This window comes from Schistosoma haematobium, chromosome 5 (assembly GCF_000699445.3).
Source record: "Schistosoma haematobium chromosome 5, whole genome shotgun sequence".
NCBI classification, from domain to species: domain Eukaryota; kingdom Metazoa; phylum Platyhelminthes; class Trematoda; order Strigeidida; family Schistosomatidae; genus Schistosoma; species Schistosoma haematobium.
In genome coordinates, this window is record NC_067200.1 from 3,007,786 (window position 1) to 3,034,935 (window position 27,150).

The following is a 27,150-nucleotide window of genomic DNA, read 5'->3' on the forward strand; positions in this document are numbered from 1 at the left end:
TGTGGATATGTTTTGGTTTTTTTTCAGTATCTCAGTCCGTAAGTAATAGTGAGGTTAGATGCAGGGTATTAGGGAATGATGGTAAATCAGTTGATGAGGTTGTGAATCTTCATCAACTGAGATGGTTGGACCACGTCTTGCGTATATCTGAACACCGATTACCACGACGTGCAATGCTAACCGGTGTTGGAGATGGTTGGAAGAGAGTTAGGGGCGGCCAAACCAAGACGTGGGGTCAGTGCTTGAAGACACTAACTTGTAGTCTGAGCCATGTTAGTAGATGCAAATTACTTGGTTGGGGTCCACGTGACTATCGTAACCAATGGTTGAACACAGTGGGTGACATGGTTCAGAATCGATCACAATGGTGTAGGTGTGTACACTCTTTGTCTTCCCTTAAACTAAGAGATTAAAATTGCTTCATATCCTTCTTTCTATGAACTAATTCTTTCTTCCTGTACTATATCCTTATTTGCAATCTTCCTTCTATATATTACCACCTCTGAATCAACTACTTTTATGAATCCCAGTTTGTTTTATTAGTCTGTAGAGCTGTCTTATGTTCCCTATAGCCGCCGCCTTTTCCATCTCTTTAGCTTTCGTTGCCCACCACTGCTCACCGTCGTTCCTTAGACTTTTGCTTAACCTAGATCTGATTTGTTGTCGCTCTTCATCGTGTTCAGAGCCTGATGGAATGAGTTTACGAGAATCCATCAGTGCAATGGACCTAGAGGAAATCCATTGGTTCTTTGTAACCCTGTGGTTCAAGTCACTGATAGATGTCACTGCTGTTTGTATAGCTTTCCAAGCAACATCTGGGTCAGCTTCGCTTTCAGAACTACCTAACTGTGACCTCAGTTGTCCCTGGAATCTACTTTCGGCTTTCTCGTCACTCAATTCAATTCAAATGAGTCTTCTTAGTGTGGCTTTTTTGCGTCCAGTGAGGCGCAAACAAACGCATGCTCGTATTAGAGTATGGTCAAAGTCCAAGCAGGTATTCCAGAGCAAGCAACAGTCTTCTATTGAGCCTTTCCAACGATGGCTGATGGCAATATGGTTTATTTGAGTCCATCGTGGGTTTGGTGCAGGTCGCCATGTTAGACAATGTTCCTCTTTATACTTAAAATAAATGCTCGTTAAAAATGAACGACTGTCTGAGCACAGTTGCAGCAGATGATCATTATTATCTGTTCGCTGAGCCGGATACTAAAATACCAACCTAAATGTCTTTCTGTTTGGTTTAAGCTACCTACTTTTGCATTCAATTCACCTACTACGAGTACTATGTCTGAGCGTTTAGCTTTCTGAAGTTCATCATTGTACCAAATCTGTGCTATCACACACCTACGTGATTTGTTCTAAACTTTAGATATAAATTATCTTATTCTTTCTATTTTCCCTCACTAATTACTCACGTGTAACTTCGAGCATGCTTTATACATGTATCTGCTAGTACGTACGTATCTGTCTTTTTCACGCTTATAAAATCTGAGTCTCATATTACTCCATTTGTCTGAGAAAACAAGTGTCTGAAATAAACTCGCCCAACCTAATTCGTATTTGGTTTATTACTACTGCCGTCACTCAAACGAGGTTAGCTTGTGTAGAATATGCAAAGTCAACCGGAGATCTATATTCATGGCTCATTCATTCGAGAGTCATAACAGAGTGAGATCGCGGCTCTAGATATCTAGCTAAATATCTCGATTCTTCATAACATAGAACTCGATTGATTGACTATACATGCTAAGCTAAACAACACATATTTGTTTTCATGTACTAACCAAGTAATTCTGACTACACAATAAACTGCTTGGTAAGAGTAAAATAAGTACAATTAGAAACTAGACACTGAGTAATAAGATACTTTAACTTGTTTTGTGTCTAAAATTAATAGTCTCTTCATAGATTTACTGATACACTAATCACTTACCAGGTGGTAGTAAATGGAATCTATAATGGTGATCGGATATTGTACATAAATTAATCTTCTATTCCCATTTCATACAAGCATTATGTTCTGAAAACGTTGCGTACTAACATATCACTTACAACTAAATGTAAAACTGAATTCTAATGCTTAGAGTTTGTTGGCATTGTAGTATACTCTGTATAACCATACTTAGACAACATCCTTACGAGTTATAAATTATTTTCGCCATTTTTGTGATCATCGTAGATATTGACATGATCTATACTGTTGATGAATTGCACTAAGTCACTTCAAAAATCGTTTCGATTTGTTGTTGCTAATGATCGCTTATCGTAATTCATTTATCAATTACAAATAAAAATGTACCCCGTTTGGGTAAAGGCTAATGAGCTACTAATATTCACCTGTCGGAATCGAAGATAGTGAACTGGAGTTCCAACCTACGGTTTGCTGGCTGAAAAGTGAGTGCTCTAATTACTAGGTCACAGGTTCACACAGTACCGACAAACTTCTTTAAATCACCACTAATCAATCCATAATAACAAACGGGTGTTAATTTTTTAAAATCCAAATGTTGTGCATAAATTTATTTTTTACATATTTTATTCGTGTTATTTCTCAAAAAAAATACAGGTAAGTTATCTGTGATTTGTACAAATAAAATTACAGAAAGGAGTTATTTTGTACAAATTTGTACAGATATGGAAGGAATCCAATAAAGGCGGCTTGGTTGTTGAGTGGTGGTGGTGGGGCTTGACTGTATGCACGCACCTTACCGTCCAACTGATGATTCCAACTCAAACCATTGTCTTAAGGCGTCAGCAAGTAGATTCGGCAGACAAGCCAAATCTCGTAACACTAAATAATATGGTAACGGGAATACGTCCATATAAGGTTGTAGTTTACCGGGGCCACAATATCGCCGAAGATCAAATATCGAATGCTTTAAAATAGAGGAGAATGATATTAAAAGAAAATAAATTTATTCAAATTACGAACGGATCTGAGTAGGGCAACCAGTGAAATAATTCGGAACGCTGGATAGTCATTTTTTCCTCACCAGTATCCAACCATGACCCCGTCACTGGGAGCCGAAATCAGGACCCTTAATCTCGTTCACAGACGCTTAACCTCTAGACTACTGACACGGACCACAGTAATGTACAAGTCTAACTTTAACAAATCCATGTTCGGGTACGAAACTGAATGTCCTACGTTCGATTTCCGGTTGCGGATGGACCCTACTGAGTCCCATATCAAGACGAGACGACTGTGCAGTGCACTGGTTGTCCAACTTAGATCAGTTTGTAGTTTTAATAAAATTCAAAAATTTCTACGACCCTATACTACAAAAATAATTTGCTAGAAATGAACAGCTATTTGACGTCAAGTAGTCTAATTGAACTTAATCAGCAAGGGGAGTTGTGGAGATTGTAGTATTTTTTACATTTGAATTCACGAGTCGATCTAAGATAGACTATTATTAAAAACCTGGAAGCACTGGACAGCTGTTCCGTCTAAGTATGAAACCCCTCAGCAGTGCGCATCCATAAAGCAAAGGTCCTGAGTTCGAGTGCCGCGTGTAGGATCGTTAAAAAATTGGATTTTACCAATTGAGTTGTAAAGTATCTACTATCTGAATGATTGGTTGGAGGCAATTGTGATAACAAGCCCATCAAAAAGACATATCTGCAATCTTTAGGATACTGTTGGTTCCTGCGAGATCACATAACTCATATCCAACAATCTGCTAACCTGATATAATTTTAGTCCAACTCCAACTGAAGGCTAATTGTTACACTGAGTTCTACTCTGACGAACATCGTACTCTTTGATTTTTTTTTTTAAAGAAACACAGGTGATTGAACTTTTAGCACTGTATAACTGATCAACAATCATTATTCATCATAAGACAATGACAAATAACTAAAGTACACTCACTTTCTTTCGAACATCATCTAGAATAAGGCAAACAGGGAAAATATGAGAATCACGTGCTAATCGAACAGCGGCTTGTAGTGATGGACTTTGTGGATCTTCTGAGAAGACACCATCTGATAGAATAAGTAATAATTGACTAGGAATAGCATTATTACTGGTAGAATTCATGTAACCAGTTGAATTCATCAAGTGAGTAGTACACTGTAGTAGCTAGAATAAAATAAATGGAGTGATTGTTTTAAGGTTTGTATGTAATAACATCAGAAAAGATAACTGTACAGTGGATGATAAACTTTTGTTAATCACATCAAATAAAGACCATATATTTTGGTGGGGTTTTATTCTTTGAGTTGGATGATTTAATAGTGAAGATTTCATTGTTCATTAACAACAACAGTGCCTTAGAGAGAAGTTTGGACTGATGATATCATTCACAAGAATAACGAAAGCTTCAGGATTAACCGATCTAGTTTAGAGAGCAAACTTGGACCTAAGTTACAAATTTTCTCCATCTCCAAGATGACATATATATTGGATTTTGAAGTGAAAAAAAATGTGCACCTCAAGTGGATGCTTTTGGTGTTGTTGAGTTTTCTGATCTAGATATTTTGATAGTAGAGCTTTCACTGTCATTCTGACAACATCAGCGATTAATTCATGAATATTAAAAGTTGGCAATGATTAGAATTTTATTGAAGGGGTTTTGTGGAGATTGTGTTTAATTTGTAAGCTATATTTGTAACAGACTGGTCTCACTTGTGTTACTATTGGAAAGAGTACTGGGACATTGTAACGTCCTAGGATGCACACACGCGACTCTACCAAGGAACGAAACCTGGGTTCGATTCTTCATTGAGTCGTGAGTTTAGTGGGAAATTCAATCACAATGTCATTTCTACTAAGACTAAACTACACAGTATATATGCTAGATACGAAAAAAAGAATAATCAGATAACATACCTGAACAAGTGATGTTTTCGGTTGTCCAAAAGTGAATTGACTTAATACACGTGGACCAGCATCTGTTACCCATGGATCTTTTAAATCATGAAGTACACGCACTGATTCACCGAAACTATTAAACAATGAAGTGTAAATTATGAAATTTAGTCATCTTTCATGGACATTTCATATTCTATATTTTTCCATATATTAGATGTCTCAATTCAAAGAATCTGGTCAGTAAAATTTCTAACATAATCGATTTAATCGAAAAAATAAAATCATTATGATGACTTGGGAGCCTATTTGTCTGCCAATTGAATATTTACTGAACTTTTTTTCGCTCCCGAACTACTACTAATACATGATTTTTTCACATTCGATTGATAATCAGGGAGCGTATAGAAAGACAGTGAATTCCATGTTTATTCACTATAATACATACTTCCACTATATTAGACAGATTGTGAGCTTCTAACCTGACGACCATTAAGTACTTTATAAACAAAGGCAACGCTTTCTGTGTAGGTATAGTCTTCATACATAGTGTTTAGTTTTCAGTAAGGCAAAGTAAGGACCGCATTCCTACAGTTGAAGAATATATGCAACTCAAAACACCTGTCAACCAATATCAAAGTCACAATCTTGAGTACGAACGTCAAGATAGTTCTATTGTACGGAGTCGAGACGTGGAGAACTACTTCAACTGTCATCAAAAAAGTACAAGTATTTATAAACAACTATCTACGCAATATACTTAATGTCCGTTGGTCGGATACCATCAGCAACAGCCTACTGTGGGAGAGAACAAACGAGTTTCCGGCTGAAGAAGAAATTAGGGAAAGACCTTGGAAAATGTTGGGATACACATTGCGTAAATTACGAAACTGCATCACGAAGCAAGCGCTAACTTGTAATCCTGAAGGTAAATGAAAAAGAAGAAGGCAAAAGAACACACTGCTTCGGGAATTGGAAACAGACATGAAAAGGATGAGTAGCAACTGGAAAGGATTGCCCAAGACAGAGTTGGGTGGAGAATGCTGGTGAGCGGCCTATGCTCCCCCATGAGGGGTAACAGGCGTAAGTACGTAAGGCTATTCTCCATTCGTCAGTTCATATACAAAGATTAAGATAAAACCTTGAGTTCTTCTTTGAAAGTCAATACATTAAATTAATAATTGCTTATTCCGAATAGTCTTAAACAGAAGTGATTCGGTCTGTTAACACACTCAGTTGTCAATCAATAGGCTACAAGTTGAGACTTCATCAAAGCAGCCAGATAATGGTATTTTAAGTTTTCACAGAAACAGTATATGTCAAAGCCATGTATATAAACCTGTATGTTTAGTGAATAAATTACACTCTAGTGATTCATATCAAACAAAGTAACCGAACAAATTGCATACAACTAAGAACATACCTGCAAACACCTATTCGACCTACTTCTAAAAGATTTAATGCAGTGATTACTGTTGTCAGTGATTCAAAAGTCATCTAGAATGTGGAAAAAAACAGTGGATGTATAACTATAAATAATAGTATAAGAACAACAAAGTAAGTAAAAGTTGAACTTGGTGATTATCACCTAACTTTTGGTGGGGATTTTCACTAACTCCGATAAGTTAGAGGCTGGGGAAAATTACTCAACATTTGCCAATCTGGTGAAAATGTAAGTTAAACCACGTTACCATGCCAAATAAGCACGACGACATGGAATTAACAGTAACTGTTATATTGACTGCTGACGTAGTGACCTACCTTGTATATCATGGTGGCTCAACCGACCTATATTAACTAGAACACCTATTTCTTGAGGTTTTATCATAAAAGATACGTTGGTACGCCGTCAGTAGAAAATATGAGGAGTATGAAGTCAAAATCTACTCACAAAAAGAATATATGTGAATAATATTAAATAGTGATCTGTTTTGGCAATGTGGTCACGCTCCTATGTTGCCATGATCAACATTTACGCAGTTCACTTTTCAGGTGTCTCAATAAGAAGTATCCTGTTACAATGCTAGAAGCACTCTCATTCCCTAAACATTGCTCGAGATAATCTCGTTCATAATCAAAGTCCGTCTTCATCACCTAATATTTGGTTCATTTCCCTCAATAACTCACAACTTGAGTCTTCGACTTCGTCTACATGTACCGCTAAAGAAAACGATCTGAGTAGACTAAATAGGGCAGATTTTTGTACAATTAAACTATATATCAAAAAGTAAGCTGTTTATCTATCAGAATAACCCACTCTATTCACACACACAAGCAAATACAGTGGTATGTCATACATAAATAACGTGACATTGACATGTTTAGACGTATTATGATTTTGACTGTACTAAAAATATTCTGCATTGTTCCCTTTGTACCATTTAAACTTGTATTAATTTTATTTCGGTTATTTATTTGTTTACTCTGAAGAAGTGAATTATATTAGGTCAAGAAAACATTAGAAATACAATTTTCTACTCGTTGGGATAACAAGAAAGGTATAATTATGATGTGAGTAGAGAAATATGACAAACAGCGGAAGCTGTTTTCGGGGTCGCTATTTCGCTTAATTCAAAGTTTATGAAATACTAACATTTAGTTTTAACTCTGGTGCTCCTGTGATCTATAAGCTTCCATTCAATGTATGATTCACTGCCACACCCTTTTCTGTTCCAAAGCTGTTGTAGTTTAAACGTGACCTCTTGTACTCTATTATTCTGCCCTAATGCCCAGTTTGGACATAATTGTATTTTCCTAATTGTTTGTAAGTTGTGATTGTGTTAGTCGTCTATTTATTCATGTATCTCTTTACACTAATCTGAATTGACAATCAGGAATAAATTGAGTAATGTTTCAGTTGACTTGTCTTTTCTCTCATGTGAGCTTGTCAATCAATCAGGTGATAGGGTATTTTTCATCTCTCTGACCAAGGTCATTAGTCTGAATTCGAACTCGCATCTTTCTATTCTAAAGGTTAAACCAATTAGCCTATCGTATCAGGGTCTTAACCCAGATAGACACAAGTTTTCTCCTGTATATTGATTGGGTAGATATATCATTAATAACTTACTTGTTTACAAAGATTTTCAGACATTGATGAGGAATCGTCTACAGCAATTAAAATACGATATTCACGTTGACTAGGTTGTGAACGACGTAGCCAAATTTTATCTTTACGAAATTGACTAGCCAAATATGGGATGATCTAATTGTTTTTTTTCAACAACAAAAAAAGAGATAAAAAGATATGTATGATTATTTTCATCTCAAATGGTATGACGCTCAAGATGATGAGCTAGAAGGTCTCTCTCTCTCTAAGTCGATTTCTTCTTTAGGAACATACTTAAATGGAAATGTTTAACGTCTATTATTTTTTAAAACAATAATAAACAGTTCAAGAAATACTCTACACACAGTTTCATAATTTTAGACTCTGATTAGATTATTATGTTGATATTCAAGAATGAAGTTTGACCAGTCATTGCTGGTATATATACGTTCTAAATGGAGTGTCATATTGTAGATTAGGTGTGGCTGGGGTAATTGAGTTCACGACACATGTCTCGTTCTTGTTAGTTAGATGTTGTACCTGTATATCAGTGTTGATGTTCACACTGAGACTAAGACCCAGTACTTTTCGTTTCAAAAGCGAATGTGTTATTCACTAAGTTATGGAATTCAAAGGTTTAAAGATTAAACTAAACATCAACACTGGGAAATGGTAAGCACAACCAGCTGATGATTCTAAAATAAAACAATAAAAAACACATCTTGGATGAGACTGTTCACTAGATGGAAACTCATGAATTGATCAAATGAAAGAACCCTAACATGATTGGGAAAGTCAGTGACACATTTTCACTTTAAATATTCAACTAGCAAAAAGAATACCCTTCACGTCTTCTGTTTACATTAGTAAACCATGAAAGACTATTTTCATACAGTGGTATTTCCAAATTGTAGACACATCTTACTGAAATATGGTAATAGCCACAGAGCATAGAAACCTAATTCATATGTTAAACATAAGATACACTCCAGCACCCGAGAGAGCTTGATGTTCAAGTTCTAGATAAGACGCCGACATTAAGTGCATTTGACTAGTAACCAACGAGTAGATTGACAAACTTTAACACTAGAACCTACGAAAAATAAATAGATAAATAAGCTAACTCTTTAAATAAGTCAGAATTTAACGCTTCTTGTAACTGTAAACCTATAGACTGTAGAATCTGAAAGAAAAAGATGAAATTCAAAAGAGGCTAAGTGATAGTGTTTTAGAATATCCATAAAATGATTGGTCAAACCAATTTGAATCAAATGTTCACAATGCTAGTTTGTTTATAATTAACTTAACTCAAGATAAATGAAAACTTAATGTATTCACACCAACCAAATCTATTTTCACTAATATTATCCATAGTCTTTAAGTAAGCATTATGAATATCCCATAGATTGAAACCGAAAAACTGAACATCTTTATATAATTTTTAAAAAAATAATCAATCAGTTTATAAACTGGTTTCATGTCTTATTCTAACTATAGTGAACTCTTTCTAAATCTAATTTACTTACGCCTGTTACTGTTATGTCCCGACAAGAATAATGAATGGTAACTTTGGGATCCCTTTTATTGACCAATACTAAACGTATATTTTTTATCGTATAATTATTAAGTAACTAAACTATTAGTTTATGCGTTTTACCATACTTGACTTATACCCAGTATATTAGTTACTACCTCCCTCATTCACAGCCACATCTGGCTAATTCTTGTACAAATGTTGTTTCATATTTTATTGGTACGTTGTGGTCTGTTTGATTGGTATATAAACTCAGTATGTTTGAAATATAAGGATTCATATTGCAGAGGGTGAGACTAGTGTTCTGGACTTAACTGGCTGGGCTAGGCGGAAAGCAGGACCAATCAGGACTCAAGACTGCTCGCAGTTGTTTTACGCGCCCTTGGTTCGATCGATAAGTCAACGCCCTCTAATCGGCGGTCACAAGTTATAAAAGTTACCCCTCGTGGATGAGCATAGGCTACCCACCAAGATTTTTCATCAAATTCTGTCCTGGGTAATTTAGCCGATTGTTATTCATATCTAATATTATTCTTTCATTATATATAGTTTATTTAAGGATAGATATTTTTTAAATACCTAAATGGATAATACAATTTTCATAGGTTTATAGAAATACAACATCTATTAGATAAACTAACCTTTCGCATATTGATACGTTTGCCTGTACGATAATCTCCACGTAAACGTGAAGCTTTAGTTGGTTCAAGAACTAAACGAAGTGTTTCACATAATTGACGTGCTAAACTACTCGACCGTTGACAATAAATTGACCAATCAAGACAATTTTCAAGAGATGTTTCTAAAAATTTATTCTCTAAAATTTGTAGATCAGTTGGAATCTCTGTAGATATCTTTATATTAGTTGATTGAAGTAAAACTTCAGTCTGTAAAATGAATAGACAAAATAAAATATAAAAACAAGAGAACAAATGTCAAATTAAAACACACTGATTGTTAAGCTTGTTTACATTCCATCGGAATTCTCATGTCATTCCACTTCCTCCTATACTTCTTTACTAATATTCAATAACCCATTGCATTTCTAACACCTTTTCACCATGGAATACGAAACATATTTGTTGTTATATGATATGTTTTATTATTCGTATAAACTGACAATATTCAGTTTATCTATCAGAGGTACCTGTTAAAAGTTAGTTTTATTGTAACAGTTTTTATATTTCAGTGTTCTTTTACTTACATTTTGAGGCTGTTTGCCATTTTCATTTTCTTGGGGAGATTTAGAAAACTCCTCGAAAAAAAGCCAAAAAAAGGCTCTGAAAACGCTGAAAAACATCTTATCTAATCAGCATTCAATATAAATTTTGCCAGAGACATCTAGAAAGTGAGAAGTCACATGTCGAGTTTCTGATTGGATAACTATCTATACTGCTACTATGTTTTAGTAGCGTTCCAGAGTTTTCCGGAAACCCAAGGCCATTTAAAATGTTATAAAAACCCTAGATTTTCTGTACATAAACCAACCTTGGAGTAAAGCGTTTTCTTGCATATTTTTCTCCTTTTCTCCCGTGTTCAAGTCACTGTATAGACTTAACCTGGGGGTTACAGAAAGAGCTTAAGAACCGAATCTAGCGTTCAATTAGAAGAATTATCACATTTCGACAGAGTTATCAGCTGTTACATGTCTTATCGTATATTGCTATAAATAATCCTATGTGCCCGTTTATGAAGCACTGTTCCCTGATTGTACACGAACTCAATAAATACTGTGGACACCTCACAAGTTGATGCTTGAATTATATTTCAGGTAATTTCATAATTATACTAGCAATTTTACAGATAATTTTGCATTTTTAGTTCACCATATTTGAGGTATCACGCGATCGTGATATTCAACTTCGATAAAGAATAAACAATGAGATGAAGGGAAAAACACAAGAATAATAGAGATCCATGTGAACTAGACAGTGTTGAAGAGTCAATATCAGTGATCAGTTTATTTCGAAAGCCCTCGACTTTGTAAGAAAAGGTACAACTCTCAGTCTGTAAAATGAACAAACTCATCACCAAAAAATATCAACTCGATTTTCAGGAAATTCATTCTATATTACGCATTGTATAAAACTAAACTGCATTCTACCAAGGTAAACTGTTAATAACCAGTCAGTGTCAATAATTATCGTTAAGTCCTTTCTCACAAAGTTTGCGAGAATTATCTAGTGTGAAGTGGTAATGACAAGTTTGCTATTCAACGATATCTCAATCGTGGCGAAAATAGCTTCGAAACTAAAAATCATCTCAAGATTAGAAATACATGTCACCGACAAGTGTCGACTAGCAAAGAACTGAGCGTTAGGGTTTCCTGTGGAACACCTTCAACTGTTTAACAAAGTAGGAGTAGGCAACAACAGAAAATACAGATAACTTAATTAATAAACGACTACAAGAACTTACTCTTGTACAACTGATTGATTCAGGTGGTCTTTGTGCACCTAAAGTTGGAACAAATTCTTTTGTTGGATCTGATTCAACTGCTTCATGATCACCGTGTACTTGTTTTCCTTTCACAAAAGGTTTTAAATGTTTATTTTGCTGAGATAATACATTTGTGGAGGGATCAGTTTTCTATAGAAAAGATTTATATAATTATACAAAAAAACCCCATTAATACGTATTTTTTAAAAATGCATTTAGTGTACATTGAAGGTGGGGCAAAAATTTTCTCCCCATTTTCGTGCAGTTGTATATCGAATGACTGATTGGTATCTTTGGTTCGATAATCATAACCTACAAGTTGGTATTTATTTTACTAAAATCAAGTTTATATGTTTTAAATTAACCATTGAGGACTGGAGACTATTAAATAGCTGTTTCATTCCAGTATGGAGCTCCTCTAAGAGGCGTATAGCCACAACAACGCCTAAAAAAGTAAAATCCTTAACTTTGAGGTATCTTTGTGAGTGCGTTAACATTTATAGAACTAAATTGAAGTTCGATAAGTGTATGTTTGCAAAATCAATCAATTTGCGATATGGTCCGACTATTATGGAATATTATCGGTGACGAATACTTTACTTTACACTAACCATGCATCTTTATCATACTATCTCCTTTACGCAATATCCTTTTTGGATTCACATCAACGCACGGAAGCAATGTCTGTTCTACTTCTTTTAAAAAAAGAAACTTGTAATAACAACAAAATAACCACATTAAGCAAAGTCAGATGGATGACAGCAGTGCAATCCAGGACGCTTGTTCCATCTTGTCCGGGACTTATCAGTTGGATGTACCTATATAGGTGATGTTAATCACAAGATTACTTATAAGTAGTATGTAGTGAGGATGGTTTCAAACTTGTCAAAGTTGTGGACTAAAGAGTTTCAGTACAACGAAAGCACGGCATAGGTACGATACCTGATGACCAGATGAGAAGACATTTCGGATTGCGGAACACATGGCAAGATACAAATGCATGATCGAATGATATGCATACATATTATGGAAACACCGTAATTTCTTTTCTGCCGAATGTGTTGTTCTATACCTGTGTCTCAGTGTTAATGTTCGCATCAGGACTTTATGGCAATAACGAGATAATTCACATAGGATGCACATATGCCAACAAAGGCTGATCAAATGCAGCCCATAGTATCAATGGAAAAATTCAAACAACCAATAGAAATGAACCAAGCAGACAGTAGTAGTATACCTCTAATTCAGATGTGGGCAATTTTCCGTCATCATTATTGCTATTGTCATTATCATTTTCTAATCCAATGTCCTCCGCCTTCTCTCCATCATTATCATTAGATTTATTCATTGGATCACTATCGCCCATTAGTTGCTGTTCAGCTTGATCTATTGTAGCCGAATCATGAACACACGGATAATCATCATCTTTATTATGAGCATCTAAGTCTTCTGAATTTGGTAAATGTTGAAATAGTTCCGAGTTTTGATTAGATAACGGTGTTTGTTGTTTTTCTGAACAATGTTCCAAGTCTACTTCTATGGTTTCAGCCTACAAAGACGATGCAAACAAAACAAAATATGAGTTATTTTTTATGTATGTCGATAGAAATAGTATGTAACATCAATCAGAGGTCAAAAACATGGTAGCAGAAGGCTAAGAAGATCGAGCTGAAGTGAATAGAAGAGAAAATAGGGAGGAATTGTAGACTGGAAGAATCATACAAAATGTAAAGGACAAATGATGAAAATGTCCAAATAAAGTATTCAGTGTATAGTTCTCATATTTTACCAAGAGATTCTGTAATTATGTACTTAAATGCAGTCGGTTGTCCCAATCTGTGTTCTCGTTCATTACAATACTACGCAGAAAACAGTATGGAAGTGAAAGGAATAAATAGTCAGTCAGCCAATAAAAACGTAGAACTTCGAACGTACGTACATCAGTTCAAGTTGCCATACGACATTAACACAGAGATACCATTGTCGATTCAAATCCCATAGTGGTAGAGGTAGTAAAAGTATAAGCAGTAATCGAACATAAGGGTTTGAAAATGTTATTCAAGGAGTGTAATCCAGTGAAATAAATTTGCAAAGAAGAAAACACGGACATGAAGAATTGAGAAGATTAGAATTCGGGAGAACACGAAGAGTGGATGCACCTGCGCCATTGCAAACGATTTTAGCCATGTCATTCAAGGTCTCTAACCATCGGTTGCGATCGTCTCGTGGATCCCAATCAGGTAGTCTACACCTACCAACATGACTCAGTCCACTTGTCAGTGACTTCATGGATTTGTGTCATGTTTTGGTCTGAAGTTTCACTACTTCATCAATTGATTTACTTTCGTTACCTAGTACCCGTTTCCTAACAACTGCATTACTTACTCGATGGTCCCAGGATAAACGAGCAATATTTCGAAGACATCTATGATCGAATACTAGTTATCTACGAATATCCTCTACTCTTATTGGCCATGTTCACCCAGTAGTATCAATAAACATAACTGAGTTTATGTTTTTAGTATCCATTTGTTGTGAAAAAGTGATTGAAATGACTCGATTAGTCAAAAAATCACACACATATATGATGCATAAATTAAACTTAATATTCAACAGTTAAGAATTCAGTGTTCTACTTATTAACTTTGGAAGTTGATATTTTCTCCCCACATTACATGATAATAGATGATAATAAATTGTTAAAAGCAAATTGACTGAAGTAAGTTGAAGTTCTAAAGAGTTAAAGGAGGCGATGAAACACTGAACAAAATGATGAATAGTGATCGACAGTATGGGTATAGTTAATTAAGTGGACACCGGCAATTTATTAAAACTAAAAATTGCACTAGAAGCGAATTTCAGGGACAGTGTTTCGTTTGACTACACATTCCTGCATCAGTGTTCACAATAAAGGACTCGATACACAGTCATCTATCGCTTCAGACGCAGGTAGTATTGTATAGCTGTTAGATTACTATTTAAATAAGATTTTGTAGTTCCCGATGTTTGTGTTCAGGACTGTATAAATTATAAGGGATACTTAGAAGAATCTATACTATACGTAGATATAATGTTTCTTATCATGAGGACGAACATATTGTTATTCAAACAAATGTAACTCTTCTCAAAAATAATTGAAAATAAACCAGTAAATAGAACGATAATTTCATAATTGACTCCACGAAATGACTTAATTTAAATAATCATTGAAAACTAGGAAACAAAGGAAAGTTTTTCTGTCCTAACGTAGGATTTCTCACATTGATGTGCATTTACCACCCCCATCGGAGATCAAACTCGTAACCTTCAGGTCCCGAAGCGAACATTTAACTTTCAGGTCACTGAGTTGATAAGGAATGGTTTAAATTTCTTAACTTTAATCCAACTGAGATATTGTACAACTATCTTCTAATGACATTGGTAACTACATCATACCCAAATTAGGTGAACTCCATTCATCGCGGTTTCTCTCTAGAATTCGTGGAAGGATTACCAGAAATCAAGCACTAGTACACAAATCATTATTATAGTGGATTTGTGAAGATTGTTAAATTTTATAGTTTGCATCATGGATTGATCTTAGCTAGACGAATTGTCAAGACTAACCTTAGACAGAGCCTTTTGTTTGTTCGATAAACTTCGATTGTTTGATGTTGGTTTTGGACCAGAGTGTGTTTGATTCCTATTAACGTCTCGCTGACACTGTTGTTGTTGTTGTTCTGCATTGGCTCCGGAAGTATCTGACTGACTAGTGGATGTAGTATATTTTTCACCTGAAACATTTCCTTGATTGCCACGTTGTGCAGAAGTTTGATTGGAAGAATCAACATCAGTATCATCATGGTCGACATTATTGATTTCCTTTCATGATTAGTCAGTTGATTAGCAAATACAAAAAGACAAACAAGTGAGATTAACCTATGCTAATAGTCATAAATTAGTCGAAAATGTGAAATATTAGTAGATTAACTTACACCCTAACCCTGCTTCATTTCGGCTTGAGTAACCAGGCGAAATCATTAGCTTTGACACTTAAATTGTATCTCATATACGGGTACCAGGGAAACTTCGAACCTGTTTAAATGATGGTACAATATCCTCGCACAAATTTACAAAATAATGAAATCCACACCTGTGTTAAACATGACAAGAAGGATATTTATGTAGAGGCTAGTGATTTAGTGGTTTAAGAGGTATGGGATGGTTATGACGATTCAGTTACTCGTATTGTGGGAGGTCCTTTCTTATTAAGTCATCTGCTGATATCTGATCTTATCAACCACTGGCAATGAACGAAGAGATTACCAATAAAAAGTTGATTATTCCCAGCGTCATGTACATTTGTTTTATGGATAGTTTTAGATCTACTAACTGGATGATTTCTTCAAAGCTGAAAATCTGTGTGCGGAAAGCGAATCATACTAATTTAAGGGCTGAGTTTTGTTATCTGCCTTTCCCATATAATTGATATCCAACTGTTGTCTATAAGTTTATAATTCTGTTAAAATTAGGTCAATGTAGTAACAGACTGATTGAGTAAACTTACAGAAAGTCAGTTCTCATAGGAGTACAAGTCAATAGTAAGAAAATTTCAATATAAGATTAACAAAACAAAAAAATGTATGAGCTTACTGTTTTATCATCATCTTGGAAATTGTGCTCATCTCCTCCGAAAGCCTAAAATTTAAAATATAGAATGATACTGATTGAATAGATTGTTTCAAGATCAATTTCACAGTTTCTATCAAGCAACCATGAATAATGAAGTGTAACTTCATATCAGGAGTGAAATAGATAGTGACATCAATCAGATTCAATGATCATCACGTAATATAATAGATCGACTATACTATGATTATAACTCAATGGGCTTATAGGGAGTGTGTTAACCGTGTAAGACAGAACAATCCAGTGCCCCCATCTCTAGTGACACATTGTGGGAGGAAACCAGTAGAAGACTATAAATAAACATCAAGATGGAGGTATATCTAACGAATGGTGGGTCCTGGATTTTATCGCTAGAATATAATGAAAGTTGCTCTACTGACATGCTACCTTTCAAATGCCTCAATGTTCATGCTATTTTGAAAAAAAAATATTGTTTTAAACAATATATGATATCTGACATTAAGTGAACTTACATTAGATTGATTATCATTATTCAAATCACTTGCACCAATTCCGGAATAAGGAAATACTTCAACATTTTCGGAAATTTCAGTATTTTGTTCATCTGATGATAAATAAATAAAGAAGGAAATATACCATGCGAAGAATAATTGAACCACTACCGCAAGACTATAATTCTTAGATGAATCAATCAGATTTAACAAAATGACTCATCGATTCCTTCGTTCATACATCAGTTCATGATGAAAACGCTAACTCTGAATCCCAACTCTATTTAAGTTCTTCACACTAATTCATAATCCTATTTTGACTTTATTATTTGGTTGAGGCTTTACAAGACCACTTTGGTTCAAAAGTTATACTCTTGTCATCGAAACTGTTGTATAGGTACTCAGTATATGTTTTGTGTGGATGATACTTTGATTAATATTGACTTACTTTCTTCAAAAAGCATGTATATTTTATAAAAGAAATGGATTGTAGATGGTAGTTGAATTTCAAATGTGCGTTTCATCCTATTTTTGACTCGTCAGTCGAATGTACCTGGGTTTCAGTGTTTATGTGTAGCACACTGTAACTTGAACCTAATACGTCCCAATTCAAAAGCCAACACGTTACCTATTGAACTACAGAGCCTAGATAACCATTAGATTCTCCAACGGATATAATGGCCAAATTACGAGACAGTTGGAATTATTTCCTTGTTGATACTCTGGACTGTATTCTGGTCGATCTCAGTTGGGATCGATATAGATTTAGGTGAAGAGTTTCAAGTGGGACGAAACGCTCATGTCTGAATCCTCTTTTAACTACGATTACTTTATGCTACAAAATTTGTGGAAAGAATGGTTAGGTCGAGGTTTTCCTCTTAAAATATACATATTCCTTTAGAAATAATAATTTATCAATATTCTTAAAGAATAATGACTGAAGAATTTGTGGTTAGTTGAACAGTACACTAGATTTGTAGAATCCTATAGTATAATATCTGATTGGTACTGATATTCATTATCAACCATGATGGAAATGATGGTTCCTGAGAGATTCAAACCCACTTCACAGCCTGAGACGTTGCCATTGACCTATTTAGGTCATGACCGGCCTCCTGTAAGACTGAGGTAATCACACTGATTGATTACTGACCATTAACGAAGGCATCGTTTGTCCAGTTATTACAGTTGCAGTAAAGTAAGTAGTGATAAAAATAATTTAACACTCCATGTAAAATGTTCTCATCATAGGTCAATAGGATTCAACAAGTAATAAGGACTAAATGAATATGACGTGGTGTGATTACCACTACATGGTGATCTATCGTTTGACATCATTTCTTATTGTAGAAAAGTATATAAATTGGATGAGTATATATCTATTGGAAAAATCAATAAAGAAGTTTGATTATTTGCATACAACTAACCAATATCCATAGTTTCAATTTTGTTATTTTCATTTATTTCATTCGCATTTATCGTAGATTCCTCTTCATTATCTTCCTCTCCGTCTAATTGACCAGATGATGGATCTAAAACACACATATAGAGGAATTGAAGTGATGAATTTTTGGGAATGTGTTTAATCTCACTGGCATGTAAAGTGAATAAAACGGTTTTTTTTTCATTCTTGAAGAAACATATAAAATCGTAGTTACAAGGTGGAAATATACAAAACGTTGAGAAGATGAAGATTAAGTAGGAGATAAAGAATACATGGACTACAAACAAATATATTATGATTGAGATTGAACATGCCTTCTAAAGTCTAAAAGCAATTGATTAAGGATGTCTACTGACAATAATTAGGAAAGCCTGTAGGTACGTTCAACAAAGATTGACTGATGTTATGTCATATCTTCGACCGATAGTTTAAGTAACCAGATAGTGACATTAAGCCCTTATATATGAAAATCATTTCAAATGTAAACGACTGGTTTACTGCTTTGAACTGTGTGCTAATAAATCTCCTCATTTTCGCCTATATCTGCATCTTGATTATTGGTAGAATATATAAGTTGAGTGTATCACATGATCAAGTATTGTGATTTAGTGATCTATGCTTAGTGCTCATAGTCTGAACAATAAAACTTATTTACATTCGAAATAAAAGGAAAATATTTTACCGATTTCTTCCCCATCATTGTCCGCGCCTAAGTCCATTTGATTATCGAATAAATCACCTGGCAAATCTTCAACATCTCTTTCTGTCATATCTTCTTCATTACTCATTTGGTCAGCATCAATATCTACAGGTAAACCTTGATCATGTTCATCAACATCCGAATTTTCATGATCATCACTTGATTTTGCATGAGTCAATTCCGATTTATTATCAGTAGGTTGATCGGATTCATTATCCATTTCATCTTGCATTATGTCTTCATTTGCCACAGTAGTTCGATTTCCGGGAGTATCATGTGCACGTTTTGGTTTCTTGCGTTTCGGTGATTTATTATCAAGTTCATCAAGTTTGTCACAAGGATCTTCGTCATTTTCACCATCATCATCTTCTGTAGATTCAGGATTCTGTTTACTTTTGTGTTCTTGAATATTACCAGAATCCTGTTCTGCTTTTTTATTACCGCTATGACGTGATTTATCATCCTCAACACCACCGGTTTTATCATTTTCTTTATTCTCATCAGAATCACGTTTCTGTTTATTATTATCATCATCCTTTTCAGTTTCCTCATCATCCGATGCCCACATTTCTTTAGCCAAATCGTCATCATTATGCCCATCTGTTTCATCCATTTTATCATCAAAATTCTCTTGTTCCAATTGTTCTGAATCATCATTGTCAAGATCACAATTTTCCAAATCTGGGTCATCATATTGTCCGTCAAAATCATCATCTGGCATTTCAATACCATTTGTGTTGTTATCTTTGTCATTCCTATTTTTATTCAAATCGTTATCGTCTCTTTGTTGTTTACGATCATTCAATAAACCTTCAATCTGCTCTTGACATTCTAATTCATTAGTAACATCTTTTGCATTTACTGCATCGTTTGTATTCGATGTTAAACTTGTACCGCCTGATTCACCACCTTTATCCACCGATTGTTCATTATCTGCTTTCGAGGAACTTGATGATCTACCATTTTCATCACCTGTTAATTGATTATCTCTAGCTAAATTGGCTGGACGACAAAATCCTTCAGTGATTATACGTCCAGTTATTCGCATTGCAAATTCACCTAGTTTAAACCATATATCTAACAAATGCCAAAATTGTACACATCGTATACATAATGCTTTCGATAAACCATCCATCAATGGATATATACATTGAATTATGATTATTCTTGATTGAGACACCATTTCATATTCATTCTTTAACAATGTAGGTTGTTGTAACAACATTGAACGGATATTTATCAAGTATTTGTTAATTTGAGGTAATACTGAAGTAAATAATTTTGAAATCATCGTTGAAAAATGATGCAATAAACTTAACTGATCAAATTTATTATCAGTATTGTCATTGATTTGATCTGAATCATGCAGAATTTCAATAGCTTTAAGCATGGAATGCACTAAGCGGTTAATTAATTGTTCAAATTTCACATCTGACTTATACATACTACTATTTATATTACTTAGATTGTTATCAGTAGTGATATTAGTAGAATGAGGATTTGTTAGATCATTACCATTATTGATCCCATCATAAGATATGATGCTTAATTCACTATGAATTTTATTCCATTCAACATTAATCTGCTGTTGTACAGACTCAAACACAGAACTGAACAATACAACATGATTACAAGTCTTATATGCATTCAGTAAAGAATTTAAAGTTTCTTGTAAATATCTCATTGATGAAGATAATTTTTCATAAGCTTCATGTACAGCCTTATTCCATAGAAATGTATTCAATCCAAGCAATTGTGTAGTACATTTTAATACATTAGTGAAAGCTAATTTTAATGATTCCATATAAGATTCAGTTATTTCAGTCAACTGTTTTGAATTTTCTAGAGTAAATGTTGATAATAATTCTGGATTCTTAGTTAACCATGTCCAACCTTCCGAACCAAATAGACAAGATAATTTGGATAAATTAAATGGTTCATTGATTGTTTGTTTTTGAAAAACGATCCAAAATACATTCCATTGATAAATATGTTCACGGATAATTTGATCTAAATTTTGAGTTGATACCTAACAACAAAAAATATATATGTATAACACATTAATAAACTAAATTTGAATGAGGATCTGTGAATGATTGAATCCATGAGTCGATCTAAGTTAGACCGTCATTGAAAATCTGGAAGAACTGGACAGTCGATTCGTCCCCGTATGGGACCCCTCAGTAGTGCGCATGAGGAATATTAATCCCTGTAAGACTGCCATATTTACAAGTGACAATCGAAAAAAGAAACTTAATCGCAGTTTATTGTATTGAACACATCCTGTCACTTAACATGCCTACATAGTGTATGCAATGTCAAGTCAAATAGATCAGTCTACACAGTGTAGCTTATTTGGCAGAATTATATCGGTACTTAAAGGCTAGGTAAGCATGACATTAGTCACTGCTCAGTGGCCAATCAGTTGCATTTATTAATCATTATAATTACAAAGGATTTCAATGCCCCCCCCCTCCGAAAAAAAGATGAAAATTACTTAGACCAAAAAGGTGAGTGAAACACACACTTACACGAATCCGTTTCAACTTATCCAAATCCAAAGGATAATATGTACAATACTGGATAATTCGTTCATTACCATCACCAACTGGTTGTTTATCGTTGGACACCATCATTGATACATTTAAACTACTCGCATATTCCATAACTAATCGATTTATTTTCTTGCTAATACCAGTGAATTCACAACAAACTTTGAAATCTGCACAACATTGATTTAATAAATCATTCATTATTCCAATTAATCGAGATAAATTATTCGGTCCACCGATTTCATTTAAAATCGCTACACTTGTATCAACATCTCCATCACCTGGTCCAGGAACACATGGCAAACTAGCACGTAAAGCAATTAATCGTGATAGTCGATTACATACACAATGTATGAAGTAATCCTCTGAATTAGTACTAGTAAAAAAAAAAGAAAACAGAAATAGTAATTCATTAAGGAAGAACAATGTATTTGTAAAATCTCACTGAAGTAAATTCAATGTATCGCTCGGCAATCTAATCCACACTTTTTCAATGAAACATAGTCAAACATCAAAATTAACGAATATAAATAGGTATATCGTTTTCCGATTAACTGTCTACTAAATAGATCATCCATTTATGTTAACAATATTTAAAGTATTTATTTGTTGTAGTGTGTATGAAACGTGGTGTGTAACAAAAACTGTGTTCAGATAACAGATTTTGTATTTTCCTAAGTGGATCTGAGGTGTGAGAAGAAATTTCATTGACTATTTATCGACTCTGATCGGCGAATTTTTAAAGAAAAACATATATGATATGAGTTGAAAATGTTACAGCAAGCAAAAAATGAAGATAAATAAACAAAATACAAATAAATGAATGGTAATTGCTGCTCCTCGTGATATAGGGGGTAATACAATACAATTATTTAGAACAATCCAGAAAAAATTCCATAGGATCGTTCTGTGTTAAAAAAAACTTCCGATGAATAAAATTACAATTTAGAAATGTCATTATACTACTGAACTAATCTGCCCCCGAATACCCTACTACGGTCGAGGGTGGAGAGTCAGCACTCTCACATGATTACGAGTATACAGCGACTGACACGGAAGTCCTACTCATTGCCTTCGCGTGACAGCGGTGTTATTTACGAAATTGACAGGGTGAAAAGCGAATGTCCGGTGCTTTAACCGGATTGCTGGACACAAAGAGTTCACCTAAGGAAGTTAGAAAACCCTGATTTCAAACAAATGGGCTACATGATCCTGGGGGGAAATGGTGTATGAGCCAATTATTGATCACCGGCTACCATGATACTGCATCTCCTGACGTTGCTCCACTGCTTTGTGGATCAGACCTTTAGGTCGAAGGCTCCGCGTGTGGCCCCCTAAGCAAACTATATGCTTCAGTCTGGGCACCCGGGCAGTATCACAGTCCACACACAAATCAAGTGACTTGTGTAGCACATATTGTATTCAGTGCCCCTTGGTACCAATATTTATGTGTTTAAATAAATAAATTAAAGAACTATTAGTCTAACACATTTTCGGACTAAGTAAAAAGACACTACTTGTCTATCTAAACAAAAGTGAATGAAAAGAGGTTATTGTTTTAATGAACACAATGAATTTAGAAGAAGTTCAAATTTTAATCAAATAACTTGATTACAGTAACATTGAAATATTCGATTGAATTTTTTGTTAACGAGGAGACACCAATTCTAAGCATTGAACTTGTTCAATGTCTAAATTTGTCCATCTATGTTATAAAAGTGTTTAAAAGTTTTCATACACTTTAAAAACTTCATTTAAAAGAATGTAATTAGCAGTAAAAACTAGATAATATGATATTGTTGATACTGAGAACGATTTAGTGACCTATCAGTGCAAATATCCAAATTCTATAGACGCTTTGTTGGGACACCAGTAATTCAATAATGACATTAAGTAATGTCAGTTTCAATCTTCAAAGCATTCGTTTTATGAATTTCACTTATGAGTGTTAAACCATTACAACTTATAAACATAATATTTTCACCATTGACTAACTAACTGGCTTGACATGATCAACACAAAATTCCATGATTGTGTACATCTTATAACTTGTGACCGTCAGTTAGGGAGCAGTGACTTATCGATCAGAGCAATGACGTGTAAGCCCGTATGAGCAGCCTAGAGTCCTGGTTGTTCTTGCTTTCTGCCTAGCCCAGCCATTTAAATCCAGAACACCAGTCTCAGCCTCATCGATATGAATCATTTATTTCAAACATACTGAGTTTATATACCAATCAAACAGACCACAACGTACCAATAAAATATGAAACAACATTTGTACAAGAATTAGCCAGATGTGGTTGTGAACGAGGGAGGTAGTAACTAATATACTGGGTATAAATCAAGAATGGTAAAACGTATAATAATAGTTTATAGGTCAAAATAAAGCTTATAATAAGAGGAATATGAATAGTTTAGTTGCTTAATAATTATACAATAAAAATATACGTTTAGTATTGGTCCACAAAAGGATCCTAAAGTTACCATTCATTACGTTTACCAGAACCTAGCAGTACAGAATGTCTAAAGACAACAATAGACATGGTATACGGAATAAGTGTAAGGTTTACTAGTTAAAATGTAGTGAATACATAGAAATGCAGAAAGGGTTCTATTAATTAGACTGACAATGTTTACTGTTACAGTTTATCAATTTAAACCAACTATGCACTAAACTCTAAAATGTAGTAGAACACAATAAGTTTTATTTAATAAGCATATAATATGACTGTCAAAGTAATATATGTAAAATAGATTGAACATATTATATAGAAGCTTACTTGATAGCATCAAGATTTCGACCAATAAATTGATTAACATAACTCCATGGATCACCATGTAGTTGAACAAGAAAACGACTCATATGACCAGTTTGTGTTTGTCGTTGACCTCTGCGATACGATAAACCAAGATTGGGCATATTTAATGCTTCGAATAAATGATCGTCATCATTATTATCAGAAAGAATTTCAACGTCATTCTCATCATTAATTAATTCGGCAGAATCAATTGATTCAGTTAACTTTGGTGTTGAATCAGAAATATCAGGTGATCTGTTGAAAAAAAAAGAATATCAAAGATTATTATTATGATCACCGTTATTAAGGGTAATATCTTGATCCTAAACTAGGAACCGATTAAGCAGTTGAAATAATAATAATAATGCTCTTTCTATGTGCACTTTTTACTCACTTCCTAAAACGCCCAAACGACATTAGGTACTTGTTCTAACGATAGGTAGAGTTGAACTATAAGGATGTGTCAAATAGGATACGGCAAGTTGACTCATGGTCATGCTACATATGATTGATTGCACTGGACTAATTTCTCATACACTATATTGATATAATCTCACTTAAGAAAACATCATGAGTTGCTTAGATAAAACAACGAGGTTTTAAAGTTAAGATTCCGTCTTGAGCATCAAGATTTAGAATAATGACTTAAAATCCTATTTCCAGAACAGTAGGGTCATTTATTCACATTTACTGCTTTCTGATTGGCTGAAAAGGGCCAACACAATATCAAGGCTATTTCAAGTTACCCGGACTAATTTTAGTAGTGCAATTTAACTCTATTGAGGCAGTGTAAACCTAATAAGAAGCTCGCATTCACGGAAATAGACAGATGACGTGAAACAGATGAATGCTCGAAATCGGTAAATAAGAAAACGTCAACAAAAAATGTAATTCATATGAGGCATTGTGCCAATAGACTTACTGATTATTGACAGTAGATGAATGTTTAAGAGTTGCAACTTTTAGCCAATCAGATAACGCTAGACGTTTACGTTGTTGTAAGGCTGTAAATTCTTGATACCATTGACGAGTTTTCTTCAGTTCTTCATCTTCTTCCTCATCTTCATCTACTTTATCATCGTTACGTGAATGATTTCTTTTGCTTGATATTAATTTACACTTTGTTTTATTCAATTTCAGTTTATTAAATTTTGCCAGTTGATTACTAGTAGGACAAGTGGAATTTAATCGATCAGTTTGTCTACTCAGTTCATGCACAAAATCAATCCACATTTGCAAACCAGAACGAAGATGTTTTGTCCATTGAATTATTGGTGAATTATGCACCATTGCGTACACATGTTTATGAAGGCATCTGATGATCGATGGTAAACGTCTAATTCGAAAATAACAAAAAATGTATTACGTATGGACAGATTACAGAACGGAATAGAAGAGCGAAAATCAATAAATCAGTAACTACACGGAATTACACGAACTAGGTTGTGAATCCTCACTCCCACTGACCTCACCATAATGGTAGCCAAGAAAAAAAAAGCAACCAGAAATAAAACACTGAGAACACCAATACAAACGTCAAGACAGTTCTACTGTACGGAGGGGAAACTTGCAGAACTACCACAATCATTGTTTATGCAAGATTGGCCGGATACCATCAGCAACAGCCCACTGTGGTAGAGAACAAACGAAATATTGCTTTTGTATACATAAACAGGATTTCAGTTTGTGAATAGCTAAGGCTTCTAAAAATCTAGGAATTTGTCCTTGACAATTTCCATACCACGTTTTAAAAGCTGTATTGATGTCAAATCTATGTCTCGTCTGAATTATGTGCTTTGTCATTCAGGACTATGGTATTTTACTTCTCACGATTATTGGAGCATCTAACAATAACTGGTGCTGAAGCGCATGTCACATGACCCTTGATTGGATTGTTCAATTACTCCTCTGTATGTATGTGTATCCACATAAACAAGTGAATTGGTAAATGCCATGTGGTGTCAGGCAATTGTTTATCCTATGTCTAGGTTTATGTGAAATCATGAGCCTAGTCTTTTCTATCACAACCAGTTTAGTAGTGTAATACGTTTTCTAAATAGCTGATTTTTTTGTCTCAAAACCAATTACACAAATGAGACTTACTTCAAATGCAATGTGAAATTGAACTTTGGTTGTTGATCTTCTTGTTCGCTAAAACTACTATATAACTGTTGTAGATCCCTATATGATTTTTCAAATGAGCAATGCTTCAGTAGTGCCAATAAATCAGTCATTTCCAGTTTTAACAATGAACTAGAACATATATGATCATTATTATCATTATTTGATTTTAGATAAGTCGGTATTTTGATAGCATTTTCAAATATTGGGCGTACCGGTCGTTGTAGTATCGATTCCCAATTTTTAACCTGAAGAGTAAAAAGACGGTTAGGTGATAAACACATAAGTATTAAACACCTTGGGCAAATAAAACTCTTTCATTACAATTGAAGTTTTCAACAGGGAATGACTCCAGCTGGAAAAACATTGAAAACCAAAAGAACTGAACACTTGATATGAGACCTCTCAGCAGTGCCCATCCATGACCCCATCAGCGAATGAACCAAGAACTATCAGTGCTCGTAGCAAGCACATAATTTTCAGACCAATGACTTGATATTGAAAGGCATACGTAGCTAACTGTAATCGTTTTTGAGATACTGTGAGACAACCATTTACTTCCATTGATGATACTTCTCTT

General features: G+C 34.4%; 1 protein-coding gene across 1 annotated transcript in view; it reads right to left on the reverse strand.

Annotated features, from left to right (window-relative positions):
- Positions 1-1,309: 1,309 nt before the first annotated feature.
- Positions 1,310-27,150, reverse strand: part of MDN1 (AAA ATPase midasin) — a 100,152-nt gene continuing 74,311 nt past the window's right edge. The window contains exons 47-63 of the mRNA XM_051208350.1: positions 26,553-26,818; positions 25,372-25,785; positions 24,432-24,704; positions 21,631-22,027; positions 19,082-21,128; positions 18,383-18,487; positions 16,977-17,068; positions 16,468-16,512; positions 15,442-15,696; positions 13,073-13,384; positions 11,815-11,985; positions 10,038-10,283; positions 7,884-8,018; positions 6,237-6,310; positions 4,835-4,949; positions 3,875-4,084; positions 1,310-2,876 (exon numbers count right to left, since the gene is read on the reverse strand). Coding sequence (XP_051064681.1) covers positions 2,706-2,876; positions 3,875-4,084; positions 4,835-4,949; positions 6,237-6,310; positions 7,884-8,018; positions 10,038-10,283; positions 11,815-11,985; positions 13,073-13,384; positions 15,442-15,696; positions 16,468-16,512; positions 16,977-17,068; positions 18,383-18,487; positions 19,082-21,128; positions 21,631-22,027; positions 24,432-24,704; positions 25,372-25,785; positions 26,553-26,818 — 5,328 coding nt within the window. The 3' untranslated portion in view covers positions 1,310-2,705. The remainder of the gene's footprint in view (positions 2,877-3,874; positions 4,085-4,834; positions 4,950-6,236; positions 6,311-7,883; positions 8,019-10,037; positions 10,284-11,814; positions 11,986-13,072; positions 13,385-15,441; positions 15,697-16,467; positions 16,513-16,976; positions 17,069-18,382; positions 18,488-19,081; positions 21,129-21,630; positions 22,028-24,431; positions 24,705-25,371; positions 25,786-26,552; positions 26,819-27,150) is intronic.